The sequence below is a fragment of the Callorhinchus milii genome, unplaced genomic scaffold (assembly GCF_018977255.1).
Source record: "Callorhinchus milii isolate IMCB2004 unplaced genomic scaffold, IMCB_Cmil_1.0 Scaffold4, whole genome shotgun sequence".
Classification (NCBI taxonomy): Eukaryota; Metazoa; Chordata; class Chondrichthyes; order Chimaeriformes; family Callorhinchidae; genus Callorhinchus; species Callorhinchus milii.
This window is the reverse complement of record NW_024704745.1, coordinates 63,129,068-63,149,902: the sequence shown is the minus strand read 5'-3', so window position 1 is coordinate 63,149,902 and position 20,835 is coordinate 63,129,068. Positions and strand designations below refer to the sequence as shown.

The 20,835-nt window shown below is 41.5% G+C and overlaps 1 protein-coding gene across 5 annotated transcripts in view; it reads right to left on the bottom strand.

The window, feature by feature from the left end:
- Positions 1-7,846: 7,846 nt before the first annotated feature.
- Positions 7,847-20,835, bottom strand: part of LOC103185757 (LIM and senescent cell antigen-like-containing domain protein 1) — an 86,437-nt gene continuing 73,448 nt past the window's right edge. For 4 of the 5 annotated variants that reach the window (XM_042333864.1, XM_042333865.1, XM_042333862.1 and 1 more), the window contains exons 5-10: positions 19,356-19,505; positions 16,332-16,482; positions 14,729-14,821; positions 13,606-13,654; positions 11,231-11,306; positions 10,387-10,564 (exon numbers count right to left, since the gene is read on the bottom strand). In XM_042333864.1, the coding sequence (XP_042189798.1) occupies positions 10,417-10,564; positions 11,231-11,306; positions 13,606-13,654; positions 14,729-14,821; positions 16,332-16,482; positions 19,356-19,505 (667 nt within the window). In that variant the 3' untranslated portion in view covers positions 10,387-10,416. Of the gene's footprint in view, positions 10,001-10,386; positions 10,565-11,230; positions 11,307-13,605; positions 13,655-14,728; positions 14,822-16,331; positions 16,483-19,355; positions 19,506-20,835 lie in introns of those variants that run through there. The other variant, XM_007904415.2, reaches the window with a different exon arrangement.

Sequence of the window (20,835 nt, the reverse complement as noted above, 5' to 3'; positions counted from 1 at the left end):
TGTCCCGGAGCCTCTTGGGTCGCTGTGCCGGACTTTGCGTCGACTGCCCCGCGCGCCAGTTGCTGGAAAGGCCGCGGGTTGTACCAACCGCGGCTCCGCGTGTGCGTCAGAGACCAGGCCGAGGATCCGACGGCGCCTGCGCAACACACGCCGCCAGCGGGCTCCACCTCCCGCCGTCACGCCCCTGACGCCACAGAGGGAGTGGGCGGAGTCTCATTCAAATCCGTGTGACGCGCCCGTTTCAGTTGGTGACCTCCGCGGACGGTTTTGGTGATGTTGCAGCGCGTGGTGCTCCCAGTGAGTCCTCCCGCCGCAAGAGGCGCTAATGTCAAATCATAGAGCACAGGAGGAGGCCATTCGGCCCATTGTGTCTGTGTCAGGTCTTTGGAAAGAGCTTCCAAATCAATCTTACTCCCCCCGCGCGCTCTCCCCATCGCTCTGCAAACTTGCCATCCGCAAATGTAAGAGTTATTATTAATAACTGTTGACTGTTCTTGTTGGGGTGGGGCCGGTGAGCGGCGGCTCCTCTGGGCTGAGCGGATGACGTCCTGGCACATCGGCAGGACCGGGGGGCGGGGGGCGGGGGGTTCACGGAGGGAGCGGGAGGAGAGGAAAGAGCAACGCTGGGAGGCAACGGCTCTCTCAAGGACCTTGGATAGGAAAGGGAGGTTTGAGATGGGCCGAGTAGCTGTGATGGGTCAAGGGAAGGTTAATTCGCAGACATGGGGTCAACGTCCACATGTATTCGGATGACACCCAACTGTACCTCTCTGCCTCCATCCTTGACTCCAGGACCACTGCTGTCCGTTGACAGAATGTCTGTCAGACATCAAGTCCTGCAGGAGATTTAACTTTCTTCAGTTGAACGTCAACAAGACTGAGGACCTCCTGATTGGCTCCCGTCAGCGCCTCCGCACCTCAGGCGCTGACAGCATCGCCATCCAAGGCTGCACACTCCACCTTACTGAGCCAGTCTGGAACCTTGGCATCTTGTTTGACCCTCAACTATCCTTTCTATCCCACCTCTCTGCCTTCCCCATCTCCGCAACATTGCTTGGCTCCACCATTGTCTCACGCTGCAGGCCGCCAAAACCCTCATACAAGCATTCATAACATCTAGGCTTGACTATGCAAATTCCCTGCTTGTCGACCTCCCCAACTCCTTCCTCTATAGGCTGCAGACCATCCAGAACTCTGCAGCCCATGTCCTTTCCCGCACTAGGTTCCATGGCCCTATCACCCCCATCCTCGCCCGATTCCACTGGCGTCACATCATACAGAGGATACCGTTCAAGATCCTGGTCCTCAGCCTTCAAACCCCTCCATGGCCTCGCTCTCCCCTACCTCTGCAAACTGCTAACCCCCTACCAACATGCCCGTTCCCTCCGCTCAGCTGGCTCCGGCCTGCTTCACGTCCCCCACCTCGCCTGCTCCACCATTGACACATGGGCCTTCAGCCGCTCTGCCCCCCATCGTCTCCAACTCCATCCCGCAGTCACTCTGCCTCGCCCCCTCCCTTACCTCCTTCAAGACCCATCTCAAGACCCTCCTCTTCAGCCACGCTTTCAATTTCCTTCTTCTTCCCCCCTGCCCTCCACGTTCCATGCCATGACCCACTCTGCCTTCCCCCACCTCCGCAACATTGCCCGACTCCGCCACTGCCTCACCACTCAGGCCGCCGAAACCCTCATATATGCCTTTATTCAACCAGAGTTGCCCCTTCCTACCTCTCCGACCTGCTAACCCCTTATCAAACTGCAGAGGTGCAGCAAACTGGCCTGCTGCATGTCTCCCACCCGGCCTGTCCCACTATTGGCAGTCGGGCCTTCAGCCTCTCTACCCGCAGCCCTGGTTAGGATGTTGGAGAGGTAGGGGGGGAGCAAGGTCATGAAGGGCTTTGAAGGTGAGGACCAGGATCTTGAACTGTATCCTTTGTGTGATGGGAAGCCAATGGAGTCGGGCGAGGATGGGAGTGATAGGGTCGTGGAGCCTAGTGCGGGAAAGGACACGAGCTGTAGAGTTCCGGATGATCTGCAGCCTATGGAGGGAGGAGTTGGGGAGGCCGATAAGCAGGGAGTTTCCGTAGTCAAGTCTGGATGTTATCATCGCGTGTATGAAGGCGGCCTGCGGTGTGAGACAATGGCGGAGCCAGACGATGTTGCGTCCGTGGGGGAAGGCAGAGCGGATCATGGCACAGATGTGGAGTAGAAAGGATAGTTGAGGGTCAAATAAGACGCTTAGGTTCTGGACTGGCTTAGTAAGGTGGAGTGTGCATCCTTGGATGGCGATGCTGTCAGTGCCTGAGGTGTGGAGGCGCTGACGGGAGCCAATCAGGAGCACCTCAGTCTTGTTGATGTTCAATGAAGAAAGTTAGCTGTTGGACAGGTGGATGGTTGGACTGTAGGTACGGTGCTTGACTGACCGCACCAAAATCACAACTTGAGTGAACTGTGGCAATTTTAGGACCAAAAAAATCACGACTTTCTTACAGCCTTATCAATAATTTATTTAAATTCTATAATGCAGGTTTATCTGGTGACTTGCTAAGACAAGGTTCTGTACTATGTATAACCCATATGGAATTATTACTACAAGGTAAAACTAAGCTTATAGCCAGAAGAAAACTCTTGTTCTTTAATGATTTTTAATTAATATGTTGTAGAGAAGACTGCTCAAAGAATATACCAATGTAGCCCATTATTACATTATGTGTTTAAAGCTATGGTAGCCTATTCTTTTCATATGCTGCACCTCGTGCAGAAAACATGTAAAATAATAATCCTTGCATTTGGCATAGTGCCTTATCACATTATTGAGACATCTCAAAGCACTTCACAGAATATATTGTGAAGTAGATCAATAGAAGTGCTTAAGATTATGAAAGAATTTAAATGGAATAATTCTCCCCGGAGGGACACACTCTAGAACTGAACTATCGAGACATACATAGAGCGTTGCCTTGATTTCAACATTTCATTGACAAGCATGTCAACCACTTTAAACTGCAGCCCTTTTATTAACACATTAATTGATACTACAAGGTAAAACTAAGCTTATAGCCAAAATAAAATTCTTGATCTTTAATGACGTTTAACTAATATGTTGTTTGGTACAAATTCTTCAGAGATTGTTCTGATGTATTAGAATCAGTTCAGCTCCAAGGAGACCCTGCTTACTTAGGTCCACTTTACCAGCACACCCAAGGAGGATAGTCAGAAGCTGTGATTGAAGCTTGTGTGCTATATAAACACCAGTATGGACTATTGGTCTGAATGGCCTTTTACATACTTTATTATCCCATCTAAAGGTAATTAGGCTCATATTTGCATTCCTTTGCCTCTTTTAATAGTTTTACTTCTTTAATACACTGGAGGGCATCATATTTTACCAGTGCTGCAGTGTACACTATAAACGTTATTGTTGTGACATTTCAATTGAAGTTTCTTATGGTTTGTAACTTCAAACTGACCAAGAAAAAGCAGCTTTCTCTGTCAGAATTGAAGATATTTTGTGCTCCAAAGTGGTTGAACAAAACCGTTAAGTTAAAATACTTGCCAAGTCTAACTTTCCAGTGACTTTATGAAAATATGCATGTGTGTGCCTATTGTTTCAAAACTAACTTAGTGTTCTTTCATACTGCTTCAGTGCTTTCTCAAAATATTTCATTTCTAATTGTAATATTAAATTTATATTTTAATAATCATTGCAATGACATGGTGCCTTTCACGTCAGGAAAATGTCTCAGAGTCTCACAGCACTTACACGAAAATGAAGCAACTGTATTTTCCAGACGACTGCAGCAGCTATGAAGTGAATCACCAATTTTATTTGGGAGCGGGCACATCAAAGTTGTCCTTTAAAGGTTCTTCCGCCATACTAAAGGCAGATGTCCATTGTGTAGCTGATGAGGAAACTGAGGCTTCAGTGACTGAAAAACATTACCTGAAGTCCAAGTTCATGAACATGTGTGTAATCCACCCTGATTTGTGTGCAGAGAGGTAAGTAGCTGCTGCTCAAGCTTTGCACCTTCAATTGATGGAACCATAACTTAATGGAAGGGGATATGTTTCTGAGTTGTGGGCAGAAAGATGGTAATGCTCTCATATATTTCATGTTGAACTGCTGTGTTGCTCACCAAGAAGCTTGCTGGGGGTTCCTGGTACTTACCATCTACCTAATCAGGGCCCAAACCCAAACTTGTTGGACGTCAAATTACCATCATGTAGGTGGTTTCCAGACTGATGAAAACTGTTGTTCATAAACCAATTATTTTGCAGAAACTGTTGATACAGGAATGTTGATTGCAGAATTAAATAAAAAGTTTATATTTTTAATATTTACATTTAAATTACTGATTTACCCATTAGTAAATTATTACTACAAGATAAAACTAAGCTTATGGCCAGAAGAAAACTCATGATTTTTAATTAATATGTTGTAAAGACTGCTCAAAGAATATACCAATTTAGCCCATTATTACATCTATCTGTATTAATAAAGACAAAATGTTTGTCTGTCTGTCTGCCAAGAACACAATAACCAATTGACATAGTGACATGATTTATACTTCATCGGAAAGGTTTTACATGGGGGAGCGCCATGGCCATATTTTTTTCGGGAATCTCCTATCGTTGATGAGCTATATTAAAAAGTCTATTAAAAAATGCTTTAAATAATGAAACTGGTTGCAAGCATAGCTGCAACCAGTACAGCTAGTTCAATATATACAGAAAGTGTGCCAACATATTTGGCTGCCGTGTTTTGCCCACAAAATACAGTCAATCTACTTTACAGTAAGTTCTGTGAAGCGCTTTGAGGCGCTCAAAGACATAAGGTGCTATATCAAATTTAAGGATTATTATTATATATCTATACTAATAAAGACAAAGTGTCTGTGTTTCAGATCATCCAGAACTCTGCAGCCCGTGTCCTCTCCCGCACCAGGTTCCGTGACCCTATCACCCCCATCCTCGCCCAAATCCACCGGCTTCCCATCACACAGAGGATACAGTTCAAGATCCTGATCACCTTCAAAGACCTCCATGGCCTTGCTACCCACTACCTCTGCGACCTCCTAACCCTTACCAATCTGCCCACTTCCTCCGCTCAGCGGACTCCAGCCTGCTTCACGTCCCCTGCCTCACCTGCCCCATCATTGGTGGGCGGGCCTTCAGCCACACTGCCCCCACCCTCTAGAACTCCCATCCTGCAGTCCCCCTGCCTCACCCCCTTCCTTGCCTCCTCCAAGACCCACCTCTGACCGTGTTTTCGATTCCCCCCTTCTTCCCCCACTTCCCTCTACCCTCCCCAATCTCGAGCCCCAGCTCGGGTCTGAAACACTGACTGTCCAGCACCTTGGGACATCTTCTTGGGACATCATCTTGGGCCGACCTGAAAGGCTCTATACAAATGTAATTTTGTTGTTGTTTCTGCCAATAGTGCAAAAACCGATTGACGTAGACATGATTTATACCTCATTGGAAAGATTTTGCAAGCGAGAGGGTCATGGGCACTTTTTTTTCTGGTAATCTATCGAAAAATATTTTGATTAAGCCCAAAAATATGAGGTTGCATAAAATATGAGATATACGTAATATTCTGCAACAAAGTAGTGACAGAGGAAAGCACACAGCCTTCTAAAGAGATATATGGAGTCCTGTAGCTCAGTGGTTAGAGCACTCACTTTGCAAGCGAAAGACCCGAGTTCAATTCCAGGCAGGGCAAAACCTTGGGCAAGTTTCCTTACTCCACACGCCTAATAATCCCTCCAAAACAAAAAACAATAATAAAATTGGTCATTTTCAATCCACGACTGTTTGTGGGACACTGCTGTGCGCAATTGGCTGCCGCGTTCGCCCACAAATATACAGTCAATTCACTTTACAGTGTGTTACCCTCCGTTCCTCCGTCTCCGGTCTGCTCCACGTCCCCCGCCCCAATCGCCCTACCATCGGTGGTCGGGCCTTCAGCCTCTCAGCCCCCAGGCTCTGGAACTCCATCCCCCAGTGCCTTCGCCTTGCTTCCTCCCTTTCCTCCTTCAAGGCCGGTCTCAAAACCTTTCTCTTTGACCGAGCCTTCAGCTCCCCTCTCGACTCTCTTCCCCCTCCTCGCTCCCTCCCTTCCCTCCCTCACCCTGACCATTTCCCCCCTCCTCGCTCCCTCCCTTCCCTCCCCTCACCCTGACCATTTCCCCCCTGCTCGGGTCCTGACCCAACTGTGCAGCGCCTTGGGACGTCCTCCTGACGTGAAAGGCGCTTTATAAATGGAATCTTGTTGTTGTTGTTCTGTGAAGCGCTTTGGGACGTCTAGAAGATGTGAAAAGCTCTATATCAAATGCAAGGATTATTATTATATCTATACTAATATATTCTGCAACAAATGTATCTTTTTTTGTGTTGTCATGGGAGCTACAGTCCTCCCAACAGGTGTCCTCCCACTGAATCATACCAACAGAAGTCCTCCCAATAGGACATTTTCTTTATCTTAAGGGAAGTTGCCTAAGAAGCGAAGATAATCCTTTCAAGGACAAAGAAAAATACAAGACAAAATAGAGGCTGATTAGATGAAGTTGAAGAACAAAGAATAGTACGGTTGGATTTCAATGCTGAAAGGACTGCAAAACAAGATGCCCGCTCAAAGAACAGCATGGCTGGACATCGGCGCAGTAAGGCATGCAAGAACTGTTTCAAAAGGCTCCATTTCTCTGTTTGAATGTGCTTTGCCATGTAAATTAACAAGGCACAGGGGCAGAGCTTAAAGGTTGCTGGCCTTTTCTTGAATACACCCTGCTTTTCTGATGGATAATTCTCTGTTGGATTCTCACGTGTGGGTTCATCTCAAAACCTGTATATCATGGCCAAAGGAGGAAAAACTGCAAATGTCTACATGGAAGCCTTGCAATAACTCGAGGACCTGCTGCATCGTACAGTAAACTCCTTTGGTTAGTATGGCTTTGATAAGCATCCTCCCACAGGAGTCCTCACAAAAGGAGTCCTCGCAGCTGAGTATAAAGACAAAATTTCTGTCTGTGTGTCAATGTACATTCCATACATCCTTTGGTTGCAAGCGAAGCTGCAACGGGTAAAGCTAATATATTATAACATCAATGATATTATGTAATGCACTTCATCTGTGAGGCATTGCATCAAACAGCCAGGCTGATAGCAGATAAAGCTAGTCATAACCTATGTAGAAATGTATATATCTATATAAAACTCAAACATGTTGGCACAGGTTTTGCTAACTAGTTTGTGTCGTTTGTATGATTTTTTACATTTTTATGTTTAACAATCTCTTTCGAATGTACAGACATTAATTAAGAGTATAAATTTTCATGTTAAAATATATACAAATTAAAGCATACAGTTTACTTGTAGGACAACTAAACTAATCATATAAAAGGTATAGTACAGCTTGCTAGGGTAACGAAATTCTATCAGAATTTTGAACACAAAAAAAATCATTTATTACAATTTCATTGCTTCCTTCTGCTGTTTTTCCACATCATCTTCCCAAGAAAGCAGATGAGAAACCGATAGACACATTTACAGCTTGCAACGGCAATGATATTCTGTGATGCACTTTATCTGTGAGGACTTGCATTGTCCAAACTGTGTGGCTGAGGGCCGATAAAGCTAATTATATACTGTGTAGATAGTTAACCAACAGGTTAAAGGCCCATCTATGCACACTGCAGAAATAACCTGAGAGTTGAAGTGCAAAGACTGTCCAGTGCCTTGGGAAATCCTCCCGACATGCAAAGAACTATATAAATGCAATTTGTTGTTGAAACCAGTGAGAAGCCTGATACCACTTGAAAAGAAATTCAATAAATATGACAAATTGGAATGGTTCATCGTGTGTATACTTTATTACATAATACTGGAGTAATTTATAGGTGCGGCATATATTGAAAAACAAAAATACATTCTTTAGTGATAAAATAGCATGAGTTCAGCATGTACTTTCTATTACACCTTGCTGGATAAATAAGCTAGCAATTAGTTTTTTTTTAAAAAATGAAGGTATTGATGTAAATTTCACTTCAGTGCTCAATTGATTCACTAGAATGTGCCAGTGAGTAATCATAGAACTGATGTTTGAGATGAACATTTTTGATTGTACTGCATCTCATTCTGTAGCACCAACATTCGCTGTCAAGAGAAACAACAAATAAAACCAACTGCAGCAAAACAAATTCAAAAAATTAGTGGATCACATGAACAGCTACCATAACATGCCAGTCGGTTCAGTAAATCGTAAATTCAATTCACAGAACACTTCAAGATGACACGATGACATGCACCTGCTTCCGTGCTTTTGTCTATTTAACTGTCTGTTTTGAGTTGTAAAGTGAAAGAAACTATCAAACAAGACAGCCCAGAGGTTTCTCTGACAGTTAAGGCAGTTTCTCCAGAGGGTTTGTTATATTTTATATATACTCCACACAATAAAGATACAGTAGTTGGCCTATTTGCTTTAAAGTACAGTACATGTAAAGGGAAAAGGGTAGCATAGATTTCTTAAATGTTGCCTTCTATTATCTATCATTGCAAATATATTAGAGAAAGCTAGGCAAAATTAATTAAGGTTTTAAAGGAGAAAAAATGTTTCATGCAAACAAAACAAAGCTGATTTTATCACAAAACCGAACACTCCAATTTCAAAAAGGATTTGAAAATCCAATAAGAAATAACAGGTAGCTTGTAACATTCTCCTCTTTGTACCACTCTAGGTGTTTTACTTTGTAGTATTGTTCAAAATTAAATCCTTCAAACATTTAAGCCCCACGTTTTTTCTCTTGGTGGCTAATCAGTATCAACAGCTCTCCAGCACAAGATAACACTTTATTTCTCATATTTTTATTTTTATTTCTCAAGTATGTAATATCTAGATAATCAATGCATTGCTGCAGTTTTAAAATGTAGATAAAAAAAGTAGTGAAAGTCATTGAACCTACAAATTAGTATGAGAATGATCAATAAAACTGTACTCTGGCGGAATTCATTGTGATAGAATGCAGAATTTGGCATACTTTGCAGCTCTTATTCTAGGTGTCTATAAACGGCCATTAAAAGCTATTTAAATTAAATATTGATTTACATACTTTAAGTAGTGTCGGCTTGGAATGTACTTATCAATGCAATTTGAAACATTCCAGCAGTACTGTTTCGAGCCAGAGCACATTTGACAGCATTACGCCAATGGGTTGCTGTCATCCTCTTTCATTTGGTAGGCTCCAGTCACAAATCAGGAGCAAGCTGCTCACATTTCCCTTCCTCTATTGAGTTTTTTTTAATATAAAGGATTTTGTGTTTAAAATCAGAATTTCACCAAGCATAAATTCTTTTGACAAACAAGTTAAACTGCCTTTAAAAATACTAAAGTTTCTAAAAACACTGCAAAGTAGTGCCATTTTAGAAAAACAAATTAAATTCTCCACATTTATTGTGTAGTGGATGATTTTACAGGTATTCTTGGAGTAGTAGGACCTAGGTTCACCTGCACAATGAGCTCATGATTTTAGACAGGCCATTCATGAGGTATTTATTTCCTCACAGCAAGTCATAGGGTACTTCTAATAACTGAAGAGGGAGGGTTGGGAGAAAGGAAAGTCATCCTACCATTTTACATATTTCCTGATGGACAAGATCAGGTCACCAGATACTTAGTCAAAAAGCAAAAGAAATACTTTTAAAATGGAGATTTAAAAAAAAGATTATTAAGGCCTCAAAAGGTGATGGTCAAATCTAGATATTTTGCTCATCTTTAGTGGTTTTTAATTCTGATGACCTTTTTTATATGAAACAAAACATTTGGATTAAGAAAAACTTTTTTTTTTGTTATAAATTGTAAATTGCAGTTGAGGAAACGCTAGCCGCGGGCTTATTTCCGCACACCAGCTTCAGCCAGTTTCTTCAGCCTTTTCTTCAACTCCAATGGGAACTTCTCGTAGCATTTTTTACAAACTGGCTTCATATCAAACTCCACAAACTTGTTTCTGCGGAAAAAATACCAATATCTTACTTGATGCAAAAGATGTGCAGTTGTAAAAGCACACAGGCACACAATGCCCACGTGTACAAGCACAGAGGTACCCAATGCCACACGTGTAAGCACACAAGCACGCAGCGCCTGGACACTGTATTCTCTGCTCATCAACATAAGACTATAGGATCTTGAATAGGCACCTGTACCATCTCAACAGCAAGATGGGATCACTGCTCAACAGGTCATTTGAAGGACAGCATCAACACCGTGTCAGAGAAACAGTTATCAAGATGAATTAGAACTATAGAAGAGTACAGAGAGAAGACCAAAGTGTAGCAGTACAGAATGAGCTCAAGATTTAGGTCAGACACACACAAGGAAATCTAAGATACTAACCAAGGACAGAAGAGGAGGGAAAGACAAGGATTACAGACAGATGTCCACCATTTTTTTCTTTTTCTGTTTTTCTTTTGCATCTCTCTCCCGTTTAGCGAGTCGACGTTTTAATTCTTCAGGCATTTTCTCATAACAGTGTTTGCAGACTGGCTTCAGATCAATTTCAACAAATTTGTCCCTTTTGAATGCACGGTGCACATAAACAGATGGAACGGAGACAAGAGTGATGCAAGACACAGATAAAGGTACAGAACAGTGCAGAAAAATTAAGAAATCAGTTATATTGATAGTAGTGTCATATTGTAGAAAAGAGGAATGTCTAGAAATGAGTCACAAAAACACAAAATGTATTGGCATGTATGGGTTAGGAAGATACCCTCCTCATGCAGAGAATTTTTTGTGTTACTTGAGTGTATAGCTTTGCTTTGTTCCCCAAACCTGAATTAGCAGCCGTAAAATTAACAGTGTATCTGAAACTTGGAGCTCTTAAAGTCATTAAGTCAAAACTATTTTTTAAAAAGTTTTTTTTTGTTTAAATTCAAATATACTGTCAAGTTGGTTAAGTTGCCATTTATTCAGGGTTGGTCTCTGTATGCCCCTGGCAGCTTTATTTTTTTTCTATTGCCACTGGGACATTGCACGAGCACCACAAGAGGTAACACAGAGCTCTGCTACATTCTTTGAATTGGGATGATGAGTCCCAGGATTTTCAAAGAACAAGTTTTAGGGCGCAGGAAAGGCAAGATATTTGGGAACAATTTTTAAAAAAAACTAGATTGAATTATACATATTTAATACTCATTTTTTTAAAAAAAAACGCTCAATAAGACATAAAAATACTTACTTGAGTGTCAGCTTGGTATTGCAAGTTGAACAAGCAAAGCAGTTAACACACCAAGCCTTGTTCAAAGCAGATACAACTACACAGGAAAAACAAAGTTGAAATACAAGGTTAAAATATTGCTTTCCTTATTTGTATTTGTTCATTTATTTCACAAATCTCCTCTCCCTCTGCATGAAAGAAGTTCTGCCAAACTTTCCTTCTTACTTTAAACATGTTTCTTGAAATTAATAGTCTAGACTGACAGTCCAGTGAAATGTCTAGTGAGTGCTGAATTTTCAGAGGTGCGTCCATCAACTTTTGGGATAGAGAAAAGATCTCTTTTTGTGCCTATTTTAGAATTCCTTAGAATATTTGTGGAATCCTGCAGCTCAGTAGTTAGAGCACTCGCCTCTCAAGCAAGAGATCTGGGTTTGATTCCCATCAGGGTGAAACCTTGGGCAAATTTCCTTACTCCACACGCCTAATAATAATCCCTCAAGAAAAAAAATAATAAATTGGTCACTTCAGTCCACGACTGTTTGTGGGACACTGCTGTGCGCAACTGACTGCCACTTTTCGCCCACAAATATACAGTCAATTCACTTTACAGTATATTCTGTGAAGTGCTTTGAGACATCTAGAAGACGTGACAAGCGCTATATCAAATGCAAGGATTATTATTATTATCATCATCATCTTCATTTGTAACTTGCAGTTCCAGATATGGTCAGTGAACATTTTGCTTTGATCAATCCCCTCCAGAATCCTTCAATTAAGTAATTTTGAAGTCTCAAAGGAACAGGAGAATTTCTCAAAAGAAATTTCCCCATTTACACACAGCTATTTGTGATACCTTACACTGTCTCAAGGGTAATAACAAAATATTAATAATCCTTCCATTTGATATAACACCTTATGTCATTGAAATATCTTAATGACCTTCACAAGATTTACTGTAAAGTGCAATGACTATTTTATAGGCAAACTTGGGAGCCAATTTGCCACAAACAGCCAAGTGAACGATCAATTTTAGCTGAGGGATTGTTGGCCCACAGACACCAGGAGAAACTTCCCTCTCTTTTTAAATAGTATCACGGCAACTTTTAAAGCCCACTTGAACAAGTGGATGGACCTCGGTTTAATGTCTCACTTGAAGGATGGTGTCTCATAATACTCCATAATATTCTTGATCCAAATAGATTATCAGTACTACCACCTATTAATAATTATTCAAAATATAAGTCAGCCATGACGTGCTGCCAATTACCAGATTCTCTGTGAGATACTATAAGTGAACCTCATTGCAAACCATCACTTTTTTGACCCTCTTAAATACTTTCTTTATCAGCAAATTAATTTTTACATAAATATTTAGACTCTTTCTTGGATGAAAAATCAAAGGTTTGTTCATTACCTCTTAAATTGTTACAGTCGATCAATAGAAACTATTTTTAAAAACATTTTTCCTGTTATAAAAAGGTTCTTAAGCAAAATGTGATAAGACCACAAGATGTGTTCAACATCCATTGTGCATTCTGCATAAATTATTTAGGAAAACAATACTGCTAACTAATAATAATAATAATAATAATAATAATCCTTGCATTTGATATAGCGCTTTTCACGTCAGGAGGACGTCCCAAAGCGCTTCACAGAACACACTGTAAAGTGAATTGACTGTATATTTGTGGGCGAACGCGGCAGCCAATTGCGCACAGCAATGTCCCACAAACAGTCGTAGATTGAAAATGACCAATTTAATTATTGTTTTTGGTTTTGGAGGGATTATTATTAGGCGTGTGGAGTAAGGAAACTTGCCCAAGGTTTCGCCCTGCCTGGAATTGAACTCAGGTCTCTCACTTGCAAAGCGAGTGCTCTAACCACTGAGCTACAGGACTCCGACTAGTGACATAAAAGCGCTACATCAAACTTCCATTACATAGCTGATTTAATGGTTGCACCAACATAAAACAATAAAAAAATCCTTCCGTTAGATATAGAGCTTTATAGTGCTATATCGCATTGAAACATCTGAATTGCACAAAGCAATTTCCACACCATTGAGTGAATTACCATTTTATCTGGAGGGCTGTTATCAGGACACTGAGCACCTCCCTTTTCTTTTCAAACAGTGCCATGGGATCTTCATTGTCCATCTAAAAGGATCTGAGGTTTAACGTCCTATTCTAAGGACTGTACCTCTTGAAAATGCAACACTCCCTTAGTACTGCAAACCTAGATTATGAGTTCAAAGTCCAGACGTGGGGTTTGAATTACAACAGAGGAGGGGGGGGTGGTGGGTGGGAGGGAGAGGAGGGATGTAATCCTGTTTATTGCAATTAATGCTTAATGTAAAATTTGTTATAACCACACAATTGGCATTTTGTCAAACTTACCATCTCCTTCAATCACACGATTGCAGTGGTAGCAAACGTCACCAAACAGCTGAAAAAGAATCATAAACTCTGTAAGGTGCTATTGATTTCAGTTTGGCAGATCCATTTTAAGTCTTTGCTGAATAGTTTAAGCATCTGTTGAGGCTATTGGCCGTATATTCAAACAGCAAAACTTCAAACGTTGTGGTCATTTTGTTTTGTTTTTGCCGTCGTTTATCCTACAGAAAGCTTGGCTCTTTCAGACAAGTGTTTCAATTCTGATATAAAATAAATTGACATCTTTCAAATTGTGATTGACTGGCTAGCTGTGGACTTCCAGCATTTTTATTCTTTTTTCCAAAAAATGCCCTTAACCCCAGCAAATCTAATTTTCAAATGAGCTAACATTATGGGTAGCAAGGTTCACAATCACAATCGTAAATTCTCGAAGACAACGACAAGAATATTTGAGTAGTTGCTTCAAACATCACTCCCATTCAACTGTTACTGATGGAAACTTAGAATCACTTTTGATTAGAGTTCTCATCATTCTAACAAATTCAGAATAGATTGCCAGTGTGCAAAGTTGGCGCATTTAAAACAATGACTAATGTCACACAATACAAGTTTACATTTATATAGTGACTTTCACATCAGGAGGACATCCCAAAGTGCTGGAAAATCTAAGGTTTTTACCCAAACTCGGGAGGGAGGCGCAAGAGGGGAAAAGATAGAAGAAAGCGAGGTCAAAGAGGAAGGTCTTGAGGTGAACACAGAAGCAGGCTCGGGAAAGGGCGAGTCTAAGTGACTCTGGGATGGAGTTCCAGAGAGTGGGGGCAGATTCGCTGAAAGCCCAATAACCGATAGCGGGGCAGATAAAGTGGGAGACGTGAAGCAGGCTGATGTCTGCTGAGCGGAGGGTGCGACCAGGTATGTAGGTTTTGAGGAGGTCACAGTGGTAGGGCGGGGTAAGACCATGGAAATATTTATAGATTATTAATAATTAATAATTTAAATTATTAATTTAAATGCTCCCCATTTTGAAGAGACCAAGCCCAACCAGCCTGACCATTGGATATATTCATACAAAATATAAAAAAAGTAAAACAGAAAACTACATAAAAATCATATTATATGATAGTACCTGGTTATAGTGAGTTTCACAATAAGCCAGTCCCTTCCTCTCATAGTGACGATGACCTAGGAAAGGTTTCTCACATTTGGCGCACACAAAATGCTGGAAAAAGAATTGTATTAGAGTTAGAATAAGTAAACAGTTAAGAGACATTAGAAACAGTTGCCTCAGGTTGTTATAATAATAACCCTTGCATTTGATATAGCGCCTTATCACATCGTTGAAGCGTCTCAAAGTGCTTCACAGAATATACTGTAAAGTGTATTGACTGCATATTTGTGGGCAAAATAGCTAAAGAGACATGACTATACTAAAAAGAACCCTGCCCAATTCCTGAATTTGGGAAAAGAACAGATTAATAGATGAATGCAAAGAGTTCTAAGGATGCTATGCCTCAAAGATTTCAACTCTTTTCTTTTTGAGGCCACCAAAATTTCAACTCTACCTACTTACTGCTAGGTAAACAGAGGCACGTGGAGTAAGGAAACTTTCCCAACATTTTGCTCTGCCGGGAATCAAACCCAGGTCCTCTAGCTTGCGAGGCGAGTGCTCTAACCACTGAGCTACACTGCCAGCAGCGTTTCTCAAAGATTTTGTGAACAAGGATTTTTCTCAAATGTGGTTTGTCAAATGTATTGAAATAAATGAAAATGTGCATATAACTATATTTCCTTTATTTTTCATATGATTAAGTATTTTTAGGAAAAACTAATACTGCAGTTAAGTGTTGGTGGCTGCCAGTAAGGGTTAATGATCGCACACTGAGGCAACCAAAATAAGTTGTTTGGAGAACCACTGACATAAAGTATTGCAGTATTAAAGTCTGGGGATATTGAAAATTAAGGTTTTTTTTGTAGAAATAATAAACAAAAGCAGTCGAACAATTCCTCACGTCATTGAGACAGTTCTTTTTACCGTATGCACTGTCAGCAACAAGCAATTCCCTTAGCTGAAGTTGCATGAAGCAGCTATAATGCTCAGTTGCCTCTTTGTATCCTTGACAATGGACGTCCACCTCAGCATAAGAACATAAAACTGCTGCATTCTGATGTTTCATCGAAAGCTGTGCAAATCACTCCCACTATTGCTGAGGCATGTTTGTACTGTGAGCTCATAGCCTCACTTTCCTTGGGGGAAAGATGACCTTACTCCATTCCCTCTGGGCTGAAATTAAATCCACATTCGAGAGTCTGAAGAATCCAGTCCTAAACCCACTGTAAAAACACTGATACGAGTGGGTGTACAAACATCTGGTAAAATGGCAAACAAATTAAATCCCAGGAAAGATATACTGCGCGTCAGATTTGCAACAGGAAATTTGTACCTTTTGTGAATTGCTGCATTGCCAATCACTGTTGCATTCAGAAGAGATAATAATCATTGCCTTTCACATCAGGACCTCTCAAAGAGCTTCATAGCGTATATCATTAAGTGTAGGGACTATGTATTTGTAGCCGAAAGCGGCAGCCCATTTACACTTAGCAATGTCCCATTAACAGCCACATATGAATGACCAATTTTATTCTTAAGACTGGGTACTGGGAGAAACTCCCAAACTGTACATCTATAGCACAGATGTAGCTCAAACCAATTACCATAGATAGTACCTTACCTCCACATGCCACTGCTTTCCCATTGCATTAACCACGCGTCCTTCAATTGGCCGTCGACAAGCACCACATATTGGGACACCCATCTTATCATGACAAGGCAAGCAATACAACTCTCCTTTCAGCTCACGGGCTTCAGCTGTCAGCTCCTTCCTGGTTTGGATGAAAAATATCAGAGGGTGTGAGACACAATATATCTGTTCATATCCATTAGCACTATTGTGTTGTACTGAAATAACTAGTTCTGAAAGGATCGCTTCTTTATCTGCATGAGATTCCCCCACCTTCTCCCCATTTGTCTATCAATTTTCTTCCCCCCACCCCACCCAAAGATACTAACTTGCTGGTCTAAGATTTCAACAGTCTTCATTCAAGTGACAATCTACAGAGTTAATGGCACGTGTTGTTTGACCACAGAGGGCAGCAGAGTTGAATTGCCTCTGATCCTGTTCCCACTGAGTAGACAGCTTCCAGGAGAGGACAATGAATAGGGCTCAGGAGTGGTAATTCTCTCCCCTGGCCCAGGGGTGCTAAGGCTACTTTTATCTTCCCACTACTGTCTGAGTTGAGATCAGATAGATTAAACACAGATCAAGAACCAAATGTGCATCCTTCACTGTATAGTTCTTAAGAGCTATCTGTTTACAATTCAATATAGTGGCTTTCACGTTGGGAGGATGTCTCACAGCACTGCGTAAAGCTGGCTGGGCGTTGGAAACCTAAGGGCGTGAAGAAAAGATGATCAAAAGCGTGGTCAAAGAGGTAAAGCTTGAGACGGACCTTGAGGTGAGGTGAGGGAGTGAGAGGGAGGAATGTTTAATCCCACTTCCCTGTCTTTTCCCAATATTCATTAATATTTTTCCTTTGCAGAAATCTGTTTAATACTTCCAAAGTTGAATTTGTCTCATGCTGTACAGTCACTATTAGTGGAACATCATTTGCACATCTGTCAGGTTGGATATGCTTAACCAAAATAGAATTAATCTCCGTTGCTCTTCCTAACCATCTGCCTGTTGTTTGGAATGAATCCAGAAAACACAGACATTTCAGGATGTCCTCATTCTGCACAATGCACTGAATTACAGCAAACAAGACAACAGAATGGCAGAAGTGTATACTGCTTGTGGTGATTAACCCTTGGGGTATACAAATACAATAGTTCTGAAAATAGACAACTGCAATTTAGTATTTTGTTTCTTACATAAACATAATGAATGATTTTTCTTAGGCTGTAGCAATATATATATGTCCAACTATGCAGAAGAATCAAACATTACTTTAAAAGGTTTTAAACTGAAAAGACAAATAGATCTTTCAAGTAACCATATTGTGCCGCTAAACCCACCTGGCTTAAATTGAACTTAACGGTCCATTGCCAGATCTGGCTCAACCTTATCAAATCGTTCCGCTCTGCCCTCACCTCCGGTAAATCGTCATTCTATTCCAAGATAATCTTGGAGGTCAAGGACAACCCCAATCCCCTCTTCACCGTCACCAACCAGCTCCTCCGCCCACCCTCTCACGCCTCGCCCATCCTCATCTCCAAAGCCAACCATGAGGCGATGCTGGACTTCCTCAAATCCAAAGTCGAAGGGATCCACTCAGCTGCCTCTGCCCTTCCGTCTACTACTCCCTCCCCATCTCCCCCTCACACGCCGGCCCCTACCCGTCCCTCCCTCCACACCTCCCACTTCTCTCTCACCACCCGTATGCTCCCTCGACCCCATCCCAACCCTTCTCCTTACCTCCCAGCTCCACCTCCTTGCCCCTTTACTCACAGGCATCATAAACCTCTCCCTGTCCACTGGTACCATTCCCACCCCTTTAAAAAAAATATCTACCATCCTGCTTGCTCCCTCCCCTCAGGGAGCTCCAGCCTACTTCATGTCCCCTGCCTCACCCGTCCCACCATTGGTGGGCGGGCTTTTGCCACTCTGCCCCCGTCCTCTGGAATTCCATCCTGCAGTCCTTCTGCCTCAACCCCTCCCTTGCCACCTTCAAGACCCATCTCAAGACCCTCCGCTTCGACCGTGCTTTCGAGCACCCTGCTCTTACCAATCCTGACCCCCAGCTCAGGTCGGAAACACTGACTATCCAGGGCCTTGGGACGTCCTCCCAATGTGAAAGGCGCTATACAAATATAATTTTGTTGTTGTAAATGTTGCTTTTGGAATGCAGATTTTGTACAGCAGCACCAAGATTAAACCACTGCTACATCATTCTTAAGAAACCCTTGGCAATATTTAGAGATGTGCAAAATTTGTAATTCATGAAAAGGGCAGAGTAAACGTGTACATTTAAAACTCCACTCAAATATGTAGCTTATAATCAAAAACAGAAATTGGACATCAATAAGCTATTTACATGATCTGCCACCGCTGTACAAATAGGATATACATGCTTTGCTTTGCAGGATGCAGCTTTTGCTGAGGGAAAGGAATATGTTTTCCCAGTTTCTATTCTTTCATTGGGGTTAAAAAAAAAATTTAAAAATTGAATGTTAAAGCCATGCAAGCTACTCCTAATCTATATGTGTTGCGCTAAGCCTTTGGCTATGTTTTGCAGAAATCTAAGCTCCTCAACTTGAATTTGTAAAAAGTTTAATTTTGACTCATTCACATTTTCCACCAGAGCAGAAAAATAAAATCTGCAAAAAAAAACAAACCCAGAACATTTTGTTGAAATATCCTGTCGGGTTGGAAAGATGTGCGTGCATGCGGGTGTGCCAAGCTCCGGTTAAAAAATGTAGGATTTTCTGGTTGACCTACAAACCCTTGGCAACTTCACGTGAATCATATTGAGGTAGAGAGTATGAACCAAACAGCCAAGTTCAAAATTTTGTCAAGTGAATCAATTATTAAGAACCCTTTCACTTTTTGCAATCAAATTGAATCATTTCATAATGTTCATGTATGTAACTGTTTTTACATAATAAACAAGTCAATTTCTTCCTCAAAGGCAACCAATAGTCCTTCGTCCTTCTCAGAATGCTCACCCGCCAAAATCAGTGCAGAATTGTAGCTTACCCACAGTTTGCGCAGTTGAAATGATCTGGGTGGTAGGGGTCATTCTTGAATATGAGTGGCACTTCATCAATGATGGCATGACATTTCTGACAGATGTATTTTCCCAGACCTCTGGCCTTTTCACGATTATGGCATGGGCGGCAAAGATGCCTAGAAACAGAAATAAGCAGAATAATCACTTATATTGTAAAAGACTCCCTTTGAGTCCTTAGAAACAACTGGTGAGAAAATGAACTTCCATTTTTATATTGCAATAAAATGGTATGCATGAATATCCTGTTGGATGACATAAAACCTTTAAAAGAACGACAACAATTTGCATTCATATAGCACCCTTCACGCATGATAGTGTCCCAGAGCGGTTTATAGAATAAAAGTGCTACAGTAAAAGATTATATTTTTGAATGCATTTACAACATTATTATAACATGAAAAAAAATACACATCTTCAAATGAGTCAGCTCTCAAACGGATTTGCGTTTAAATGAATCAAAGAATGCAGAAGAAAAAGGCAATAGCATGGCTTAAAATATCAGCTTGGTTCAGGCAGAAAGTAATAATGTAAACCAGATGCTGAAGTAACAGGGGAAGAGGGACAAACAGGCAGCCGGAGCCAGCTAAGTGGAGGCAGCGGGTGGTGGAGTGGGGGGTAAGCTGTTCCCCCCACTCCACTACCCGCTGGGGAGTAAGGAGGTGCAAGGGCATGAAGGGATTTGAAAATGATGGAGAGGATCCTGAAATCGATCTGTTTGGAAATTGGGAATCAGTGAAGCCTGGTAAGAATTGGTGTGATGGGGGCGAGTATCTGGATGTTTTGAATTTATTGAATTTTGTGTATAGTGGGTCTGGGAAGACCAGCAAGGAGGGCATTGAATAGTCCAGCCGGGAAGTGATGAAAGCATGGATGAGGGTTTTGGCTGCATTGGTTGTGAGGTATTGACGGAGGTGGGCAATTTGACAGAGAATTTTATCTGCGAGTATGCCAGTCAGGCCACCTGGCTACACTCTCCTTTCTTTCTGAATAGTGCCAAGGATTTTTAATGTCCACCCGAATAGGCATACAGTACCTTGGTTTAAATTCTTGTACAAAGGATAGAACATCCAACAACATATTGCTCTATCTGTGCTGTATTCGGGTTTTGGAGCTCAAAGTCCCGACATGAGGCTTGAACCCAAAATCTTTAATAATCCAGAGTACAAGTTTATAAGCACATAACCTTCTTACTCTTCAGAACAGTTTACTGGATTTATTGAAATAATTAAAATAAAACTGTTCAATTCAAAGCTTTGATTTGTAGAGTGGAGAAAAGTAAAGATCATAGTGTACTGTGCAATAAATGCTGACAAGTTGTTAAATGACCTCAAGAAGTTAACTGGCAAGTAGGAAAAGGAAGCTTCTATTTTTGTCTCATTTTGGCGGAATGTTTTTTTCAAAAGAGGGAAGACACCAAATGCACAGCACGAAATGCTGTTCCCAGAG